The 21,759-nt window shown below is 55.7% G+C and overlaps 3 protein-coding genes across 8 annotated transcripts in view; 2 read left to right on the top strand and 1 right to left on the bottom strand.

Moving 5' to 3' along the window:
- Positions 1–2,162: 2,162 nt before the first annotated feature.
- MESP2 (mesoderm posterior bHLH transcription factor 2) lies at positions 2,163–4,334 on the bottom strand. The gene is made up of 2 exons (XM_074317829.2): positions 3,492–4,334; positions 2,163–2,797 (listed from the first exon to the last, which is right to left on the bottom strand). Exons 1-2 carry the CDS (start codon positions 4,317–4,319, stop codon positions 2,531–2,533), a joined length of 1,095 nt encoding a protein of 364 aa, XP_074173930.2. The 5' UTR covers positions 4,320–4,334; the 3' UTR covers positions 2,163–2,530.
- On the top strand, positions 4,135–20,390 carry MESP1 (mesoderm posterior bHLH transcription factor 1). 6 transcript variants are annotated; one of them, XM_088789357.1, is made up of 7 exons: positions 4,136–4,273; positions 4,513–4,629; positions 4,948–5,204; positions 8,310–8,516; positions 14,382–14,440; positions 15,668–20,005; positions 20,251–20,390. In XM_088789357.1, exons 6-7 carry the CDS (start codon positions 19,319–19,321, stop codon positions 20,323–20,325), a joined length of 762 nt encoding a protein of 253 aa, XP_088645483.1. In that variant the 5' UTR covers positions 4,136–4,273; positions 4,513–4,629; positions 4,948–5,204; positions 8,310–8,516; positions 14,382–14,440; positions 15,668–19,318; the 3' UTR covers positions 20,326–20,390. The 6 variants fall into 6 exon arrangements, with proteins under 6 accessions (XP_088645479.1, XP_088645483.1, XP_088645477.1 ...); XM_088789351.1 differs by having other exon boundaries at positions 14,382–14,600; XM_088789354.1 differs by adding an exon at positions 6,464–6,557 and having other exon boundaries at positions 14,382–20,005.
- The window catches only part of PEX11A (peroxisomal biogenesis factor 11 alpha), a 45,205-nt gene continuing 43,767 nt past the window's right edge, over positions 20,322–21,759 (top strand). Inside the window, exon 1 of the mRNA XM_088789358.1 lies at positions 20,322–20,459. Coding sequence (XP_088645484.1) covers positions 20,436–20,459 — 24 coding nt within the window. The 5' untranslated portion in view covers positions 20,322–20,435. The remainder of the gene's footprint in view (positions 20,460–21,759) is intronic.

Genomic DNA, 21,759 nt, shown 5'->3' with positions numbered 1-21,759 from the left:
AGCCCTTGGCCTGATAGGTAAGGAGACCAGGTTCCTGTTATGGTCCTCAGCCTTGTCTCCTGGCTCAAGTCCCCACCAGCCCTCTGCCCTCACGGCCACTTCCCCTGGGGTAGGCAGACAGGCTCCCCGTGCTCTACTGGTGTCTGCACATCAAAGGGTGGGGCGGGGCCGGCCCTGTGGGGTCCCCCACCAACCAGGTCCCTGCATCCCTCAGCCCAGCCCCTCTGGGCTGGCGCTTCCTGACGCCAGTGCCCAGCAGCAGTGGCTGGCACTTGACCTGGGGAGACAGTGCAGGCCCCCTCAGGTGGTTCCTGCTGGGGGAGGGATCAGCCCCACCATCAGTGTCCCTGGGGGAGAGCTGGCCTCCAGGGAGAAGAGTTGGCAAGGAGCCTAGCAGTCTCTGTGCCTGGCGCTGGGCTAAGCATTTATGCTTATGCTCTTTATCTCATTTGGTTCTCAACAGTCCCAGGAGATAAGGACAGTCTTGATCTCAGTTCTGCTGATAAGGAAACTGAGGCTCAGGGAAGTTGAGTCACAACTCAGTAGAGCTGGCTCTCGAGCCCCTGCATGAGTGGAGCTGGTCTCCATTTGGAGCCGGAGCAGGGTCTGTGACAAACATGTTACGTTGCTGGGCCACCTGACAGCTCACAATGCAAGGCCTTGTGTGGCTGGAGGACACTGGTTTCCCGGCTGCAGCAAGGACACGCAGACCCAGACACCCGCCTGCAGCCTTCCTTGTTCAAGGTCGCACGCAGAGCAGGGGCCCAGGAGAACCCAGGCTGCTCACTGCCTGTCCAGCGCTCAAGACCAGGGGGGAAGGCAGGATCCGAGGGTCAGCACGAAGCAGCCGGGGTGCTGTGCCCTCTCCCGCCTCCCCACCCTCCAGGAGGCTCCTCAGGAGGCATGTCCTCTCCTCTGGGGTCACTGAAAGGCCTGGGTGAGGCACTCAGCAAATGTCCAGTCTCACAGATGGTGACTGGGGTCCCCAGGGTATGGGTAGAGCAGTCATCCCAGGCAGGGCACGCGCATTAGCCCCTCCCGCTCCCCTGCCAGTCACTTAGCAGAGGTGCAGCCGCCGACCGACCGACCAACCGGACCAGACGGATGGGGGCAAGGGGCTGAGCCTTCCCTCCCAGAGTGTGAGGAGAGGGGTGGGCTCCTTCTAGAAGAGTACTTATTGAGCTGGAAGAACGAGCCTGCCAAATTCTAGAAGATGCTCTGGCTGCCGGTGGTGAAGGCCAGGACTCTCTTGGGCTCCACTCCAGCCCTTGCAGGGCTTCGGAGCTGGGGAAGCATGGTCATCAGTGACTGGACCAGGGATACCTGTCTCTGTCCCTATAGGACTAACCCCAGGTGGGTGGGGGCCAAAGGAAGGAGACGGGCAATTGTTTAGTTCTGTCTTCAGTGCAGATGCTGTGGCTGGAGCCAAGACCTTGAGTTTTCTGGGGTTTCTTGGGAAGGAAAGAGCACTCGACAGGGAGTCAGGGCCCTGATGTCGATACCCAGCTTGGGGGTAGAGAGACTCTGTAAAGAGGTAATTACGGTAAAATGAGGTCATGGGTGGGCCCTAACCCCATAGGACCGGTATCCTTATAGAAAGAGAGTCAAACAGACACAGACCAAGGGGTGACCATGAGAGGACACAGTGAGAAGGGGGCCAAGGAGAGGCCTCAGAAGAAACCAGACCTGCTGACACCTTGATCTTGGACTTCTAGCCTCCAGAACTGTGAGAAAACAAATGTCTGTTAAGTCTCCCAATTTGTGGTATTCTGTCTGGACAGCCCAAGCAAACGAATACACTGACCTAGTTATGTGGGACCCACTCAGGCATCCTTTGAAAGCAATGTCCTATAATTGTGACAGAGTCCCACAGGCCAGCAGGGATGCACCTAGGAGAACGGGAAAGGGCAATGTGATGGGTCTGAGGCAAGTGAACAGGTCCAAGCGTCGACCCCCCCGTGCCACCTTGCACAGCAGGCCAGGGGGAGCCCCTGCACAGTAAAAATGGTCCAACTGGCAAGTGAAGGCCCACCTCAACCTTGGTAGGCTTGGATTTGGGGAGGGAAGAGCAGCATGGCTTGTTTCCCACAGGATGGGAACATTTTTCCTTTCCCAGAGGCCATAAAACGCACGTTGATAGAAGAAAAACAGACCAAACCAGATTTTTCTTGTGTCTTTTCTTTAAGAAGCAAAATCAAAGCATATAGGCTTCTGCCCTCCCCCCTCCCCGAACCCATTCCTCCACCACTCCCAGCCCTGCCAACTTCATGGTCAGGCAGCTACTGTCTTATTGCAGCTCAGGCTGTGCTCTGCAGGTCTTTCTGGGGGGTGTCTAGGAGCAGAGGGCACTGCCCCAGCCCCAACTCCAGCCAGGGGCCACCAACTATTTCAAACACTGCTTCCACGAAAGACATCACTTGGGAAAGGGACCCTTGGCTAAAGGAAAGTTTGAAAACCACTGATGTCACATACAAGGAGGGTGCTCACACTACAGGCCAGACTCCCAGCTGGAAAGGGGACAGCAAAGCCATTAGAAGATGCCGAGGTGGCCCCCCTCCAAATCTTCTTGCCAAAATTCAGGGCAGCCACTGAGCTGCAGGCCTGAGCTCTGGAGAGGGCTTTCATCATTGAGCTGGAGGGTGGGGCCTGCTCCCTGGTCCTCCGAGCTGGGGAGCATCTCTGCACTGTGGCTCCAGTATCCCCACTGGGTCTGAGGCTGGAGTCTCTGGCATGCTGAGTGGGGCAGGAGGGGAGGGGTTTCTGGCAACACATAGGACTCTGGAGACACAGAGATACCCTGCAAGAGAGACAAGAGCAGTTGGTGAGTGGGCTACTGCCTGATGCCCTGAAATCTTGACCTTGGATGCCCCCCAGAGTTCCCTGGTGCTATGAATGCGGTAAGGCAAAGTGGTGAACAGTAGCTACTGTGGAGAGACACCCCCCAGGGTTCAAATCCCAGCTCTGCTACCCACTATCTATGAAAACTCAGATAAGCTCTTTGAGTCTCATTTTTCTTATCTGTAAAATGAGGATGATAATACCTGCTTCACAGGGTTGCTGGAAGGTTGAATGCGTCAATACATGTAAAGTGTCAGGCATGGTGTTGGGAACACAGTAAGGGTTCAATAAATTTTGGTTATTAATATGCTCTTTTATGGTTACCAGCTCAAAGCCAATCTTGTCAGGAAGCCCCCAACCCTAGGGCCACAGGTGCAAGTCTGAGGGCTCCTCCCTCTCCCACAATGTTTTGAAGACTTCTAAGTGGGGGTGGGGGTGGCCTTCACTCCCCAGGGCCCCATCTCTTTCTCCTTTCTCCAAGGAGGTTAGCATCCTGTCCATCCTTCAGTTTCTCTCCACCCCGAACTAGGGTTGGGTTAGATGATGGGAATCTAAAGAGCACGGGATTCTCTGCAGATTAGAGCCCACCCACCCCGTCCATTTCCAACTGAAGCGGAGGGACCACCCGAGGGAAGCGGGGCGGACCTCGGTACCTGGTGCACTGCAGTCAGCTCCGGAGCCGCGGGAGGCGGCGTCCAGGGCGTGGCCTGGTTCCCGGGCTGTGGGGATGTCAGCGTTCCGGAACGGATTTGGGGCAGCGTCCAAAGGGCCGCGTCGGGGGCTCTCCCTTGCGACACCTGCGGGAGCGACTGCATCCTGGGGCAGTAAGGGGGTGTCACCTGGCGACCCACGTCAAGGACCCTGCTCCCCAAGCGCTCGGGCGCCGCTCGGGCTCCGGGACAGGCGGGGGAGGACGCCCAGGACCCCGCGGCGGGGGCGGCGGAGCCCAGGCCCGGGCCGCGCGCCTGCGTCTGCGCGGGGCCGCCGTCGGGGCAGAGCGGGCAGCCCTGAGGGAGCGCCGCGTCGCCGTGGCGCCGGCGCCGGCGCCGCAGGTTCTCCTCGCTGAGGCCCAGCACCGCCGACAGGTGGCCGATGTAGCGGATGGCCAGGCGCAGCGTCTCGATCTTGGTCAGGCTCTGGCCGGCGGGCGCCACCGACGGCGGCAGGTAGCGGCGCAGCTCGTGCAGGGCGCGGGCGAGCGTGCGCATGCGCAGCTTCTCGCGCTCGCTGGCGCTCTGCCGCTGCTGCCCGCCGCCGGGTCCCGGCCGTGCTCGTCCTGGCGCCGTCTGGGCGGCCTCGGCGGCGCCGGCGCCGCGAGCGGGGAGCGCGGGCTGCGAGGGGCCGCGGGCGCCGTCGCAGGGGCACGAGCCCGACGAATCCGAGGAGGAGGCTGGGGACGTGGAGTCCGAGTGGCCGGCCCAGCGCCAACCCTGGGGTAAGATCCAGTGGTCGAGGCTCTGCAGGGAAGGGGACTGGGCCATGGCCGGGCGGAGGGCTATGGGAGGCTGGGCCGGCCACCTCCAGGCCTGAGCTTTTATCTGGACCAAAGGTGTGAGGTGGCCTCCCGCCAGGTTACAGAGAGGTGTCAAAACCCACAGAGCCCAGGGAAGGTCTGGGCAGGGGGGCCCTGGGAAAGCGGGCCCATTTGCGAAGGTGTGGATTCTGACCCCTCAGGAGCTCTAATGGAGGCCCCTGCAGCCCGGGAAGTGTGGGAGGGACAATTCGCATCTGGATGGAGTTGCTAAGCTTCTCACCGGCTACCCACCCACCCCGCCCCGTCCACTGCGCAGGGTGAGTGCCCAGGAGTCCGACAACCGTGGGCAGTGCCATCGTCTAGGGCTGTCCCCCAAGTCACACATGGCCCCCTGTGATGAGTGGCCGCCTCGCTCATCACCAGTCCCTGGGGGGCCGTGCCCAGTAACTTACACCCAGTGCCCACACCTGTGCTTGTAAGGCTTCAAGACAAGCCTGGAGGGACCTGCCAGCAGTGATGGGGGATGGGGCAGTGGGCGGGAAAGAGACATACAGGTTGACCCTACCTGGGTTCTTTCCAACCTGCACTTGCTGATTTGCTGAGTGACACTGAGAAAGTCATCTTGTTGCCCACAGTTAATTTCTGTTCCTGAAAAACAGAACAGAGCAGCTTGCAGAAGAAGAATTAATGGGAATGAAATGGGGGAAGATGGGTCCCCCACAAGCAGGCCAGAGTCAGATCCTTTTTATTTGCTGTGTGACTTTGGACAAGTGACTTAACTCCTCTGAGACTCAAGTTTCCTCATCGTCAGCAATAATACAGAATACCCACCACCTAGGGTGGTTGCTGGTACTAAGGGGAACCGTGCACGGAACTACTTAGTATGTACCTGGTAAGTGGGCTAAATGTTTGGTGCTGTCATTTTATAAAGAAGGTATTTACATTTCAAGATGCTTGTAGGCATTATTCATTTAATTCATATTCATAATATTTAGTAACTGGTAAATGTCAGGCACACCAGGGTCTCAGTTTTGTGGGAGAGATGAGTGAACAGGTCATGATATAATTAGTAGGCCCACCACTAACTAGCTGTGTGCCCTTGGGCAGAGCCCTTAACCTGTCTGAGCCTTTTGCTCTATAAAACAGGAATAATAATTGTATTTCTACTCACAGGACTGTTTTTGTCTCATAGTATCCACTTGAACAATGGTAAAGTTTATAACATAAAAGCTCTCACTTCTCAGCAATAATTACAGTTTAAAGGAGGTGTCAGTGTCCTTTGTGATCTTCCGAGGAAAGACTAAGGGTCTCATGAGGGCCAGGGACTGTAGAATTTGGCCACAGAGGTGGAGAGGTAGAGCGGGGCCTTGAACCATGACTAGGACTTGCACAGAGAGAGAGGCAGGTAAAGAGCATTCTGGATGTGGGAACGAATGGCATCAGCAAAGGACTGGCAGTGGGACTTCCCAAGGTGCTTCAGGAACAGTGTGCAGGGTGGTGATGGGGAGAGCTAGAGCACACGCGGGGGGTGCCAGGCTAAGAAGTGGGGTCTTCTTCCCAAGGCAATGGGGAGTCAAACTGACTTTTGAGCAGAAGTGTGACATGAAAAACAACTCAGGAGCCAATAATTGAAGGCCAACACAGTGATGCAGGAATAGGTTAGCTGGTCCTACCCTGAAGTCATCAATGGCCTTGTGGTATTTCTATGGCTGTTTTTAAAAATTAACTTTTAGTTTCACAAATTACATAATGAATACATTCTCTTGGTAAGAAATGGAAACATTAGGGAGAAAGCTGACGGCCCTGTAAGCCGTCCCCAAAGGTAATAGCTATTGTTAGGTTATCATGTGTCCTTCCAGACCTGGTCCATTGCATTCTCTTCAACATGTCTCCTTAGAAAACACATCGCGTAAGTTGGGTAACGTTACGACACGTGCCTGTCCGAGCCTGTAACTTGCTGTTTTTTCATTTAGTAGCATATCTTAGAGCATTCCATGTCATGACATATTTAACTGACTCATAGTTGGTCATGGGTGACTTGTGTTCATCTGTTTCAATCATAGAGGATCATTTTACTTGGGGGATAAAAGATGTAGTGGCAGGAGGTGCAGATAGACGTTCAATGATGAAATTGCATCCCTTTTTCCTCAGGACTTATTTTAAAATATGTTGGAGAAAAAATGTTTATGTTACCACTGTAACATTATGATGAAGTAAAAATGGACATGGAATAACGCTGACCAAGGTCACTAACTGTTGTTTAGTTTATTCTAGCTGCAATGAATGAGGAGAGGAAATGTTTTAATTTGTCCATAACACAAAAGAAGATGGAATTGGTTAAGCATGCTGGATTTCAAACAGGCTTTCTTTGGAAAGAAGCAGTTAGTTATACAACATTTCGGGACTTAAAAGGGTTTAAGCCCAAGGTGAAAAAAAAAAAAAAAAAAGAGCTACTTTTCCCTTTGGGTACTGTGGACTTAGAAAGCAGTCAGTCCCACACTTCTGAGGTTGAAATAATGGCAAACGTAGGGTACGTACTCGAATATCACCATTTATTCATCCAAAGCTGTACAATACTATGAAACTCTGACACACTGTACTATCAAAGAATTTATGTACATGGAATTGACAGTTGTAAACAAAATTCATCAAGTTTCATATATATTTCTTGATCTGGGTTCTGAAATTTCAGATTGATGTGCTGTTGATCTTACTGACTCGTTCTTTTTAATTGCCGTATAATATTCCAAAGCATGCTCACACCGTAGTCAGTCTCTTATTGCTACACTTTTGGCGTGTTTCTAGTTTTTGCCAAACAGCCCTGCCTTGTGCACAGGTAGCTGGATGTGGAGTGGTGAAGTGGCCATGTGTTCTCCAGAATGGTTATGAATTTCCAGAATTATTCCTCCTGTCTCCCATCCCACCCCCATTCATCAGAGCAGCCTGGAGGGATTGCCTGTGAGAGGATGTGGTGAATAATGGCACTCCACCCAGCACAGAGCCCTGCATGCTTTTCCCTCTCTAGGGTCCCCTGGCCGCCTTCTGTCTACCTTTGAGCTTTCCCCAGAGCCCAGGCCTTAGACTGTGCAATGTCAGAGCATAAGTTCTGGAAGGTGGGACCCCGGGCTTGGTTTGCTGTGGCCCCTGGCTCTTCACTAGGCCTTGCAGCCAGGCTCTAGGGGCCAGGGACACAGTGTCTGTCAGCCCCACTCACGAGGGGAAAACCAAAGTGCATCCTCCCACTGGGCCTCCCGTTTACACAGGGAAGCAGTGTAGCTTCATGGTTAGGAGGTCGAGCTGTGGAATCAGACAGACCTGGGTTTTAGAGTCCCAGCTCCACCCCTTACCAGCTGAGGAAATGGTGGCTAGATTTAGGAAACATGGTCAGTAGCATGTGCATGAGGATGGCAAGGACTTCTGGTTGCCCACACAGCATGTATTACAGCCTCTGTTCTTCTTTCTAACTTAATCACAGGGCCCAGTATTACTGTGGGTGGTTATATGCCCAGATAAAACAACTACAGTTCCCACCCTGCCTAGCAGATGGAGTGGCCAATGAAATGTTAGAAGTATTGGATGGGGCTTCTAAAAAAGCTCTTTAAGGCAGAGAGATACATTCCTGTGGTTCTGACCACTTATATTTTCTTTCTACCTGGGAAACGTGATGGGTGTAGCTTCAGCAACCATTTTGTGACCGTGAGGCCACCTCAAGGATAGAAGTCACACACGAAGGATAGTGCCGCAGCAGGAAGCCTGAGGCATCAATGACAATGGAAGTGCCATACTGGTCCAGAACTCTCTACTCCTGAAAGTCTTTAATGTGAGAGAAAATAAAATCACATCATTGTCATTTTGGGAGTGTGCTCTGAGCAGCCAGACACAATTCCTGTCCACATAAGAAAGACGTTCCTGGGGTGTCCTTGCCAACAAATGGGGCCAGGTTAGCTGGATGACAGTTCAGTTAAGATAATTCATAACAGATTCTTTGTTCCCCCAGATGAATGGATGGATGTTCACTTGGAAGCAGGCCTCGTGTTGTGCCACCGGCTCTAGTCCCAGCTTCTCAGGGGCAGCGTTATGATCTGGAATGAAGATATGAATTGATCTAATGTGGGGCAAGATCCAAACCCAAGAAGTGAACTGGGTAGCAACCAGGACCTAAAGAGATCCCAACAGGCCAGAAGAACCCATCGGATCTAATAAGGTAGAATCAACGGAGCCCCGGGTGTCCTCCCTTTAAGTTCAGGGTCGGGAGGCAGGTGTAACCAGCAGCAGGTCTGGAAAAGGCGTGGCCGTCATTGCCTTCCACGCATCAGGGGGCATGAGAAACAAAAGTGATTCCCTTCTTATTGGCAAGAAACGGGGTCTTCAGCCACAGGGCTGGTCTCTCATTCCCTAGGCAGGGTGGGCCATACCCAGAAAAGTGGTCAGACCGAGGGGCCACAGTGTATGAGCAATGGGACAAACCGGGGAGGGAGCTTGGTGAGGGGGCTGGAAGCCAGGTCACCAGAGAAATAGCTGAAGGACTTGGGGGTGCTTTGTCCAGGAAGCACACAATATGGCGATGTGATGTCGTCTCCAGATACCTGGAGGAGAATACTCCAGGGGGAGTCTGAAGAACTTTCTAAGCTGAGAGGGGCTGTCCCGGGAGTGAGTGGCCTGTTTCTGCACAAGATCCGGAAGAGGCCCGATGGAACACGGTCGGCACGTATAGTGCAGTGGATGGCTGTTGTTGCCTCTCAGCCCTGACGAGCTCCATAAAACAAGGGGGGTGGACCTGACAATCCCGAGGTGCTTTTAGAGCCGAGGCCAAGAAGCAGGGAGAACACAGGAACTGCCGCCTCCGGGCGCTGGGCAGCCTCTGGGTGAGGGAGCCACAGGGCACCCATCCTGCGCTGGGCTTGCAGAATGAGGTCGCACAGGCGCTTCCGCCCTGAGTCTCCCGCCCTGCTCTCCTGGGCTCCGGAAGCTCTGGCTCAGATGGCCAGCTGTGGGGCTGGAACCACAGGGCCACTGTGACCTTTGGCTGAGCTTCCTCGTGTGGCACCAGTCAGCTTGGTGCTGAGGCCGGCAGTGCCCATGTCACGATTCCTGTTACATAGGTGAGGACACGGAGGCCTCCATCCCATTCTCCGTTTATTGACGTCCCAGGACTTTGCCCCTGACCACCTGTCGGATGAGCAGGGCAGAGGCCCAGGTTGGGCCCCGAACGTGCCAGGCCTGCTCTTGGCGGCCTTGCACAGGCCTCATTGTTTGTTTACCCCCAGCCCCAGTTCTCCACCTGCTCTTTTTCTCCCTGGGCAGGTAGTGCAGGGCCCCCAGGATCGGGTCCAAGGAGCTGGAGCCAGGTTAAGGCCTGGCCTGTGCCCCGTAGCTCTGCTTTCCCTTCCAGGCCCTGGGGGTGGACAGGCTGTGGGAACACGGAAGGGAAGGAGGCAGCCTGTGAGGGGCTGCAGGGGCCGTGTGGTATTCTCATTACCAGCCGAGCAGTGAGGGCCAGCCCAGCCGCCCCCTTGGCCACTGTGGCTGCCTTCACACCTCCACTCTGCCTGTTGACACAAGGCCGCTTCCCCCAGGGCAGAAGGTGTTGACTTGGGAACGAGGGTGTGCAGGGGCCTCCAAAACAGCCAGGCAGCAGGCCCCCTCAGAAACCCCAGAATGTGCTTCTGGGGTGGGGGTGGGAGACTGCAGGTCACCCCCCACCGCCCCGCCCCTGTAGGCCCAGGGAAAAGGCAGGGTCTATGTCCCTGGGATGGCGAGGGAGCGAGGGAGGAAATGGAGGAGGACGGCCCCGGACGGCCCCTTACTCCAGGAGCCGTCAGCGTGCCCAGCTACTGCCCCTCCCGGCCCAGGGGCGGGTGCATGCCTCTGGGCACAGCCAGGGAAGCCCGATGACAAGGCCCTGCCAAGCAGGGCACCATCGGTGTCACTGGGAGACTCTGAGCCCGACAGCCACACGACAAGTCTCAGAGCAGCGGCTGGAACTGGAGCTCCCCCTGACCAGGCCTCAGGCCACCTGTCTTCCTAGCACTTCCACAGAGTAAGTGCCAGCGCCGGGCCTGTGGCAGCCGTTCAGTGCTCAGACCCCAGGACTGCAGACTCCTGCTGTTCTCCTCCTCCAATGGGGAAACCAGGCCCAAAGAGGCCCCATCATTTGCCCCAGTCCCTCAGAGCCAGAATGTGAACCCACAAAGACCATGTACAAGACCACTGGGAAATACCAACCGGCTGGGGGTGAAGGCTCCTGGGGGGTGGTGAGTTTGCTGCCCTCTGGGAGCTGGAGCTGGAGGAGGAGGAGAAAGGAACAAGGCAGCTCTGCGTCTATGGTGGCCTAGTGTGTTGGGAGCCCACGGGCGACAGAGGTGCTTCCTGGCCAGTCAGTCACCAGGCCAGGTCACAGGAGGGAGGGAGGGACCAGAAATGGTGGATTTTCTCCAAGTGGAGCTGGGGCATTCCTGGCAGCGGGAAGAGCTGAGCCCCAGTCTGGGAGTGGAGAGGCCCAGGACTGCTTTGGGCAACGCCAAGAGGGCTGGAGCCCCAGGAGGGGTGTGAGGGCCTGGACGGGCGGGGGTGGGGGGAGTGCAAATCCTGCTGGTTGAGTTTGGACTCGGGAGGCAATGAGGCCACAGAAATTCTGAGGAAGAAAAGGAGCTGGAAGGTGAAGGGCTGGAGGCAGGACACCGGACAGGAGACTGGTCACATCAGAGCTACTAGACCCGGCCAGGGGCGCTGGGAGTGGGCCGAGGAGGGCAGGGCAGGAGGGAGAGCGTGTGGAGGAAGGTGGGAAGGATGGACCACTACTGGCTGGGGACACTGGAGGGGCTAGAGGCCACCAGTACCTAGGGAGCTGCCCCGCAGGTGGCGGGCATGGAGGGGTCTCCCTGCTCTTCCCGCAACAAAATAGCTGAGCTGAGGAGGCTGGTGTGGAAGGGCCTGCAGAGGCCCCACAGCTGCCTGGGTCAGAGCCTGGGGCCCAGGAGGGGCAGCCACGCCTAGAGCTACCTGTGCCTGGGTTCAATCCCCCTGAGCCTCAGTCTCCTCATCAGTGAAATGGGTGCCCTTGCTGGGAAGGTTAGGTGTAGTAGCACTGTGTGTTCAGCACGTGGGACTCCACAAGTCCTGCCTGCCTTCCCTATAGGACAGGGGTGACCATCTGTGGTCCTGGGGCTCCTGGAAAGGACGAAGAGGGAGACTGAGTGGTACCCACTCCTGGAACCCCAGGCTCTGGGAGGGTAAACCCAGCGCTGAAGGAGCTTGGGCCCACCGGCTGGAATGCAGACAAGCTTGGGGTCTTGGCTCTGCAAAGTCTCCCTTCCACCCTTCCTTCTTCCTCCCCCTCTTCTCCTTCCTTTTTTCCTCCCTCCCTCCTTTCATTAATTACCAAAGCAATGAATGCTTGTTACAGAAAAGCAAGAAGGTATAGACAGTCAAAAAGAAGGGAATTTTAAATGCCTCCAGTTTCATGCACCCAGAGAGTTCCACGTCAGCAGGTAGCCCCACATCTCTACCCCAGCCTTTCTCGGCACCCCTACAAATACCTGAACACATACACACAGGCATTGAGAAAGAGCATGTCAGGGATTTTTGTTTTTCCATTTTTTGAAGCTTCTGGTGTATGTATTTTCTTTTATAAACAGCTTTATAGAGATATAATTTACATACTATACATTCACCTATTAAAGTGTACAATTCAATCGTTTTTGTATGTTACATTTACAATTTTTTTAATTGTGGTAAAATATACAGAGGGTGCCAAAAAAATGTATACACATTTAAGAGATGTTATGTATGTAGCAGTAGTTTGCCATAATCAGAAGTGTCTAGACGCTGATGGGAACCACTTTGAGCACCTCTTGTAATTGCAGAAGTCAAATGTGACTATACATTGAGTATTACAATTTTAATACAGTTTTTCCTTTCTTAAAATGTGTTTCTTTTGGGGGGGGCATCCTCTATATATAAGGTTAAAATGTGCCATCTTAACCATTTTTAAGTATGCAATTCAGTGGCATTAATTGCATTCACAATGCTGTGTGACCATCACCACTTCTATTTCCAAAACCTATTTATCACCTCAGGTAGAAACTTTGTGCCCATTAAACAACAGCTCCCCCTTTCCCACCCCCTTCTGCCCCCAGCTCCTGGTAACCTCTAATCTGCTTCCTGTCTCTTGAATTTGACTATTTTAGACACCTCCTGTAAGTGAAATCATACAGTGTGTGTCCTTTGGTAGCTGGCTTATTTCATTTAGCATCGTGTCTTCAAGGTTCATCCACGGTGTAGCATGTGCCCAACTTCATTCCCTTTCACGGGTGAATAATATTCCATTATGGACATAGACCACATTTTGTCTGTCCATTCATCTGTCAGTGGACATTGGGGTTGGTTCCACCTTTTCGTTTTTGTGCCTGTTGCTGCTGTGAACGTTGGCTTACAAACATCTGCTCTGGTCCCTGCTTTCGATTCCTTTGGGTATTTAGAGAGCACGTTGTTTGGCGACCGACTTTTCTCACTGACGTATTCAGATCATTTTCTGTATCAGCAGATGGATTTCCCAAGCGAGATTTTGAAGGCCTGCCTAGTACCCCCTGGAGTGGTGGTAACAAGTTCTCGTATACACTGAGGCGCCTTAATGTTTTCCGCATCGGGGCGTCCTTACGCCTATAATTAAAAAAATATGTTTAATTGTACATTCATATATGAATGCAATCTCCTTGTCAGAATGCAAACATTACAGATACGGTTTAAGGCTTCCTTGACCACCTCCCAGAGCCCGGCCCTGCCCTCCCCACATACCAAATAAGTCCTGGTATGTTATTACGGATTTGGTGACAATGCCATTTACACAGTACACCTTTACAAAATACGTGCTGTCGTTTGGTGACTTTCTAAGCACGGGGTTGTTTTAGATTCTCGTTTTCTTACGTGTTTGTTTATATCAGTAATGTCACATGGAGTGGATTTTTCTGCAACTAGACTCTGTCACTCAGCAGTATGTCTTCACTTGAACCGCGAATCTTTTCTAATCAGGATGAATTCCTGTCAGGGCAACCACTGGGCAAATGCCGAGACTGCTCTGAAGCCTCAGGCCAGCCCCGGGAACCCCGGAGGTGGGGGCCTGGTCATGGCCAGCCAGCAGCACGTGGCACACCCGCGGTGCCGTACCAGCCTGGCTGCCCGTGCCAGGGACTCACCATGCACACACACAGGGCCGGGGCTGGCGCATAAGCGCCCAGGGTGAAGAGAACTGCCTTGGCTCAGGCCAAGGGCCGGATCCAGACTTCTCTTGGTGGGAGACCTCCAGAGCCAAGGACTGAGTTCATCCTCTCCTCAGTTTTAGGCGCATAATCGGTGCTGATCATGTAAGACCCTTCCCCTGTTTGACTTATTATTTGGTCAATTTAATCTCTATCCCCTTCCTCTAGATGTTTCCCACTCCATCTAGGGACGTCCCCGTCCCCCAGCTTCTGGCAAAGGAGGTCGCCCAGAGATTCCTCACTCCCCCAGGCTCTGCCCAGGCATTCCAACTCGGTCCTAGGAGCCCCCCACTCTGCTCTTTCTTGGGTCTAAAGTGGGGTGCCCTCCTTCCCCTGCCCCTCTGAAGGAGGACCTGAAGCTGCCTGAGGACCGAGCAGCTTGGTGTGGGAGCCGCTCACACCAGGGTTTCTAGCCGGGCGGCCTGGGCTGGCACTGTGTGCCGCCCCCTCCTGCCAAGATTCATCACTCACCTGGCACCTCACTGCTGTCGTGAGCGGTCGCGAGGGCAGGGGCGGTATTGGAAGGGGCCCGAAACCTGTACATCCGGCCTGCAGAAAGCTCTATCCTATACTTTCTGGAGGGGCTAGTGTTGGACGCACCCCAAGTTGGCAGCTGAGCTGGGCCTGCAAATCCTCACCTGGGAGCTGGCAAGGGCACAGAGCCCAAGGCATGCCCCGCCTAGAGTTTGGTCAGCTTGTGTTTTGACTGTTTCCAGCCTTTGTTCCCAGGCGTGTGTGTCAGGAAGGGGGAAGGGACCTGAGCGCTGCTTGGCCCCTGCCCTCCTGAGCCAGCCCCCTTCTCCTTCCTCTAGGCTGTCTTGCTCTGCCTCTCTGAACGCAGATGCGTGTTTTCCAGTGGACACATGAGAAGGCAAGTGGCTGTCAGGGTCACACGGCCTGTCACCCCAGCGCTGAGCCAGCTTTACCCACTTTGTAAGGCAGCCCCAGCATTTCTGACACATCTGCTTAGCTCCTGGTACCTATCCCGCCCTGCGCTGGCCCTGCTCCAGGAGGCAGGCCTCTGTTTAGAGGTAGGTCTGCGCTTTCAGATCCCAAGGTGCCAGCTGGCTTGGCAGCACCCTCTGCTGGCTGTGGCTGGGAATGCAAGCACACATCAGTGTATCCCGTCACCTATCCGTCTATACACTGTTACCCGTGTGCATGACTCGGGGGTCAAAACTGTGGCCTGAGACTGATGCTTTCCCGCCACGGCCTGCAGAGCTCTCAGCTCTCAGCAGGCGGTCGGGAGCCCCTGCTTCAGTTTACAGCTGGGGAAACTGAGGTACTGTGTGACAAGTTTCCCCACATTCACATGTCTGCATCTTCCCTTTATGCTGGTTTCCCCACCTTCCACTGTAAAGCGTAGACCACCCCTTGCCCTCCTGTGCTAACCCAGACGGAGCGAAGAAGCGGACATGTGACGCCCCTGAGGAGAAAGTGCTGTCTACTTAGCCTGCTTTCTCAGCCTGGCTCCTAGGACCACGGAGATTCTGGCACTTCCTCTTGAGCCTTTCCCAGAATCTGCCAAATCTCTCTCCTTTCTTCCCACCCCCTCCCTCCTCATCACCCCTCTGCCTCCTGTGACTTCCACTGGCTGGCATCCAGCTGACCCATGGCCAAGATAATCAGATTATCATGGGTCCAGAATAATCTATTCCATATGGCTTGCCAGCTCAGTGGCTCCGGGAGCTGGAGGTGTGAGGAGAGGGGGTGATCTCAGTTGGAAGGGGCTCCCTGGGAGCTTGGGGGGCCGGGCAGTAGCTGGGAGGCTGCTGGGGAAGGAGGGGGGCAGAGCCTCTGATGCTCTGGGCTGCAGGTAACCTCAGCCCCTTCTCCAAGCCAAGCTCATCCTCATCTGTCTGCGACCCAAGGGGTGCTTAGGATGCATGGTGGGGGGCCAGGCACTCCCCGGGGCCTTTTCCACTTTCTGCATTGGGGGGTGTTCACTATAGGCACTGTTTCTCAAAAATGGCCGAGTTTCCTAATTCTGGGGAGATTTTACTTTTCAGATCCAGACTCTCTGGCTCCATCCTCGGGGACCCTGGTTCAGCAGGTCCAGGGCGGGCTTGGAAACCTTTTTCTTTGTTCATCTCCACAGGCCCCTGGGACGTGGAGCAAGGTTCCATGGGGACTGGAGGCCTCCAGGGTATCGCCCCACCCGGCACCCTCACTATCAGGCCTTCCCTCCAGGAGGAAAGGAGCCACGAGTCCTCAGAGGAGGAGACGGGAGGTGGCAGGGGGCAAACACAGGCTGCGGCCCCAGACAGAGCCACATGGTCCCCAGCTCTGCCCCTTCTAGCTAAGTGACATGGGACACCCTCTCGCCACTCCGTGTCCTCATCCACCACGTGAGTCAGTAATATCCACATCACAGCGTGGTTGTGAGCTGTGACCCAGCCAAGCCCAGCACGGGGACAGTAGCGAACGTGCACGTGGCGCTGCACGAGCTTGTGTAGTACAACCTGGCACTCACCACGGCGGCAGTCTGCACGGTGGGCGTTAGTCCCCCGGGGGCACAGCAGCAGAAGCTGGGGCCGAGACAGAGTGAGTGACACAGGTTGTATATGGCAGGGCAGGGACTGCAACCTCACTGGCCACACTCCAGAGGGGCGTCCTAGGCTCTATGAAGGTGGGGGCTTCGTCAGTAACAGTCATGCCCCTGAAAGGTCTTGTCTCGGGCTGGTACAAGGTGTGATGGGAAGACTCCTGGCAATAGGGGACCCCACATTAGGAGCTTCCCAGGGGATATGCCTGCTGACGCTAAGCAGGCTGGCGGTGGCAGAGCTGCTTCCTTCTCCCGGGGCTCTGGCTCCAGTGGGGATTAAGGGCTGCAAGGGGAGTAGTGACATAGCACCTCTGATTAGCACGCCTATGTCAGAGGGTCTGGCCGGGAAATGAGGGCCCTGGGCTGGGAGGTGGGAGGGGGCAGTGCCCAGGACTGCGGCTTGGGCTGAGGAAGCCAGCCGGTTCCTAGCCGGTCCCAGCCTGTGAGGATGCTGCCCTGCCCTGCCTGCCCCTCACCCTGGCCAAGGACCCCATTGAACTCTCACCTCTGCTCAGGGGGGCTGTGCCCCGGCCCCATTTCCCAGCCTTACACTTTGGCAGGAGAAGGCAGGCTCGAGAGGGGCAGCAGGAGCCACTGGCTCGGCACTTGTCAAAACACAGGCCTCGGAGGTGTGAAGTCCTCACCCCAGCAGGAGGGCATGTGGGCCCTGCTGCCCGGAGAACTCATTAACTCCGGCAGCTCCCAAATGAACCTACCAGAGAGGCCGTGATAAGGAGATCAAAGGCAAGAGAGGCATTGGGAAAGGGAAGAGGGAGGCTGGCTGGCAGGAGGGGGGAGAGCCCAGGCTCGGGTTGGGGGTTCCTGCTCTGCCCCCACTTGGCTCCATCAGGCCCATGGACGGTACTTTGCACAACCTGGGCCCAGAGACGCCAGGGGCAACAGGAGAGGGAGGGACTCCCACGTGGCACCTCCAGTTTATCAGCCTGTAAGGCCGAAGACCCTGCCTCTCATGCCATTTTTGTGGGCTTTTTGTTTCCACACTCACCCTTGGGTCTTTTTATCCCTCCCTCAACCCTGACACCAGAGACCCTTTTGTCACACACCACTTATGGTGCCTTTTCCTGTTCCAGATCTCTCTATGGCTCCCATGTAAATACTTAACGAATGTTAACTATTAGGTTCCAGATCTGGGAAACGTCAGGGACCAAAGCTCTTTTCAGGATAAACAGTCTGCCTCCCACACATACAGCCTCTTGTCCAATTATGTCTATTTGATTTTGTACTTAATAAAACAGATTTCACTTTGGAGCATTGTTGCCTACAAACCAGTGGAAATCACAATCGTGGGAATTGGAGGGATTTTTTGATATTCAGAAGAATGGCAACAGGGTGCCTAGACCGTCTGAGACCTGCCTGTCCAGGCTTTGCCCTACTGCGCACCCCCCAGCTGTCCAGCCTTCACCCTGCACCCCCTCTTGCGCTGTACACAACACTGCCAAGTTCCAATTGCTTGTTCCCTTGGGTCCAGCAGGATTGAAGGGGCCCCAATGGGTTCCAATACCAGGTTCTTGGCTTGGACCTGGAGCCCACCAAGGCATCTGTCAGCCAGGGGCAGACCCTGCTGACAGCTGCCGGCTGATGGGGGCCCTCCTGGGCCAGGCTCCCCTTGGAAGTAGATGGGTCCTACGCTGTGTCCCCAGGGAGTGGGCTTCTCCGTTCTCCCCAAGGGTGGTTTGATATTGCCTCTCCTGGATGTGACCCTGGATATAAGCATTCTGGGGCTGCTGGGACAGACAGCAGAGAGGAGGGTGTAAGTGTTAGAGGTGGTCAAGGGCACTGAAGATAAAAGAGACAAGGGAAGGGGGCGGTGGTGGGCAGAGATGCCCAAGGAGAAGGTAGCAAGCCGTTTGGCTTCCTTTCCTACAAATCAGCTCTCCCATTAGTCTCCCAGGGCTGGAAGCCATGGAGGATGCAAAACTTTAGATCCCCAGCACTGGAAGAGACCCTAGGTACCACTTCTCTTGAAGACGTGAAGCCAGACACCAGGTTCTGCAGTCCAGCTGGAGAGCGTCTCGTGTGAAGTAGCTGTAGCTGTTACAAGGTGCAAACTCCAACCAGGGGGGTTAGGTAGACAATACAGGTTCTGAGATTTCCTACGTGATAATCATGGTGTCTGCAAATAGCTTTATTTCTTCGTTTCCAATCTGCATGCCTTTTTGTTTTCTTACTGCCCAAGCTAGACTCTCCAGGACGATGGTGAATACGCTTAGGTAGGAGGTGACAATCTCGTTTTGTTCTCAATATTAGGGTGAAAACTTTCCGTCTTTCACTATTTAATATGAGGTTAGCTGTATGTTCTTTGTAGATGCCTTTTTTCGGGTTGAGAAAGTTCCCGTCTATTGGGAATTTATATCATGTAGGGGTGTTGAATTCTGTCAAATGCTTTTTTGTGTGTCATTTTCACTCACATTTCATTGGCAAAGCCTATTATACCTACCCCAAAGGTGCAGAACACCAGCTAGAGATCAGTGGGGGCAGCCAAGGCCCTGATCCTGCCCAGCTTAGGGTGTCCTGGAGGGCAGGGGGCTCACCCCTCCCTTGGCTCAGAGGGTCCAGCAACCTGATCAGATTCTGCCAGCTTGTTGGACGTGCCTGGGATAGTGTCCTCATAGTGTTCCCCTCTACTCACTGCCACCAGGGAAGGTCGCATCCAGGACCAGTCAGTCTCAGAGAAGGAATGGAATCACTATTTCTCTCACTTGTAGCAGGAATCAGGTCCTCACCCCCAATCCCTAGCTGATTCTATACACCTGGATGCAGCATGACCCTAGGACCCCATTATATACAGTGGAAACGAAGGTGCAAGAAAATTTATTTGCAAGGTCCCCAACAGGTGAGGGCAGCCCCAAACCTACCTACTGGACTTCCAGGTCTCTCTGATCATGCTTCCTTTAACCTGCTGAGCTGGCCCAACACCCGGAGCTGGGCGCAGGCAGGAGGCGGGAGTGGCTGAGGACGGTGCCCATGCGAGGGCCGGGGCGGGAGTTGGGGGTGCAACCTGCTGCAGCCCACCGGCCGGCACCTTCGGCCTCCCCTCCGTTGGTTCAAAGGGTCAGGCCCCGCCCCCTCCAGGCCCTGAGCCAGCTTTGATGTGCTGATGTGGCCTGGAAGGGGCCACTTCACACCTCGGGCTCGGGATAAAGCGGTCCCCGGCCGCCTGTCCCCAGACGCGCCGCCGCAGCCATGGCCCAGTCCCTGTGCCCGCCGCTCTCCGAGTCCTGGATCCTCCCCGCGGCCTGGGGACCAGCTCAGCCGCCGCCACCCTCCGACGGGGACTGCGGCTGCTCCCCCGCCTCGTCCCCGAACTCCTGGGGCAGCGCCCCGGCTGGCAGCCCCGTGCCGAGATCCAGGCGGCCCGGGTCTCGCGCGGCCCCTCGCGTCGCGACCACCGAGAGGCGCGGCGCCCGGAGCAGCCGCCTGGGCAGCGGGCAGCGGCAGAGCGCCAGCGAGCGCGAGAAGCTGCGCATGCGCACGCTCGCCCGCGCCCTGCACGAGCTGCGCCGCTTCCTGCCGCCGTCGGTGGCGCCCGCCGGCCAGAGCCTGACCAAGATCGAGACGCTGCGCCTGGCCATCCGCTACATCGGCCACCTGTCGGCGGTGCTGGGCCTCAGCGAGGAGAACCTGCGGCGCCGGCGCCACGGCGACGCGGCGCTCCCTCAGGGCTGCCCGCTCTGCCCCGACGGCGGCCCCGCGCAGACGCAGGCGCGCGGCCCGGGCCTGGGCTCCGCCGCCCCCGCCGCGGGGTCCTGGGCGTCCTCCCCCGCCTGTCCCGGAGCCCGAGCGGCGCCCGAGCCGCGCGACCCTGCGGTGTTCTACGACGTAGCGGCGCGCCCGGAGGGGCAGGCGCCGGAGCCGGGCCCGTCGTCTCCGGTTAGTATCTCGTTCCCGCGCGGCGCTCGCCCCGCGCCTTCCAGGAGGGCGCCGCCTGCTGTCCCCGGAGCTTGGCCTCGCCCGCTCTCTCCCGAGCTACATGGCTGGTGTGCCCGGGGCGCCCAGGCGGCTAGGGGCGGGAGAGGACACGCAGGGCACGGTCCTTGAGAGTGGAGCCCACAAGCGCGGACGCCCACGCTCGGTGCCCAGCGCTGAGGGCCATGCTGTCACCGCTCTCTCCGCAGCTCTTATCCGGCGACGTGCTGGCTCTGCTGGAGACCTGGATGCCCCTCTCGCCCCTGGAGTGGCCACCGGCCTGAGTAGTTGAAGTGACGACGGACAACTGGCGCCCTGTCTGTGAGCACTGAAGCCTCAGCACCTTCGAAGCGACCCCTCTCCAGACTCCCTCTCCTGGCCGAGGGCACCTGGGATGCTGGCATGGGCATTCCTGAGGGTGAGAGCCTGTCCCCACCAGGACCACCCTCCCTATCCCCTCCGGCGATGGAAGGAACCATAGGGTAGACGCTTAGAGGCAGGCAGGAGGCTCTGCTTAATATGTATTTATTTATTTGTGAATAAACTGTGCTGGTGTCAATTGGCAATTTCTTCTTTCTCTGTATGGACACATAGCTCCCTCCCTCTCCTCCAGAGAAGACCTGAGGACAATTGAGAGGCTGTCTTGCAATCCTGAGTCCCCAGAGTGCACAGGCCCACGCCCCTTCCTCCTTGCCTCCAGCCCTGGCTTAGCACCTCCTGTTCCAGCCTGGCAGGGAACGTGCTTCATATGGAAAAGTAGCAGAAAATGGAGTCTGTCCATTTTTTGTTTTTTAAACCTGGTCGGGAGCTAGAGAAAAACCAAAGTTTCTCTAGAAAATACATCTCATTTAGTGAGTACGTGTTGTACTTAACTGTGTTGGGTCCTTTACACATTTTGTATCCAAATAACCATTTGTCAGAAGGCTAAACTAAGGGTCAGCTCTCTGGCCCTGGTAGGATTTTGTTAGGTCCAGTCATTCTGGGGCCTGAGGGGACACCAGCTCCAAGGGGCCATTTCACATGTCCCGAGTCCTTATTCCCTTTGTGCTGGAGCATCCTGGCCTGGACTCTGGGATTTTCCCATCTCCCTTCACTCATGTTTCCTTCCCATGGGGATTACGTAGGGACGTAAAATAACATCAGAGTTTATGTGACGTGACCTCCCAGAGGCCTAGGTGAATGAGGCCCATCTGGCCGCATCCAAGTCCACACAGCTGACCTAGAGCAGACCAGGCTGCCACACTCCTGTCTACATTGGCTGGTTTCAGATGAGGGAATTGCTCTGTGGGGAGAGGGGAGCCTTGAGCCCAGAAGGAGCCTGGCTTGGGTCCGGGGATCTGGTGAGCAGTCAAGCCTGGGGGGCCAGGGGGGAGGTGGGCAAGGGGAGGTAACCCCTCTGTTTAAGGGTCCTTCAGCCCTCTATGGATACCCAGTTCTCCCCTCTGGCCTCCTCAAGCTTTGAAATATAGCCATGGTATTTAGTTTTTATAAGAACTTTATTGAGATATACTTTACATACCATAAAATTCCATACCCCTTTAAAGTATATAATTGACTGGTTTTATCATAGTTGATGTAACCATCACCACTAATTGTAGAACATTTTCATCACCCCCCCAAAAGAAACCCTGTATTCCACTCCCCCACCCCCATCCCACTACTCTCCTGTATTCTGTTTCTAGAGATTTGCCTGTTCTGAACATTTCATATGAGTATAT

The sequence above is a fragment of the Rhinolophus sinicus genome, chromosome 13, assembly GCF_057876585.1.
Source record: "Rhinolophus sinicus isolate RSI-liver-muscle chromosome 13, RSI-T2T, whole genome shotgun sequence".
Classification (NCBI taxonomy): Eukaryota; Metazoa; Chordata; class Mammalia; order Chiroptera; family Rhinolophidae; genus Rhinolophus; species Rhinolophus sinicus.
The sequence above is the reverse complement of the archived record's forward strand: the minus strand, read 5'-3'. Positions and strand labels throughout refer to the sequence as shown.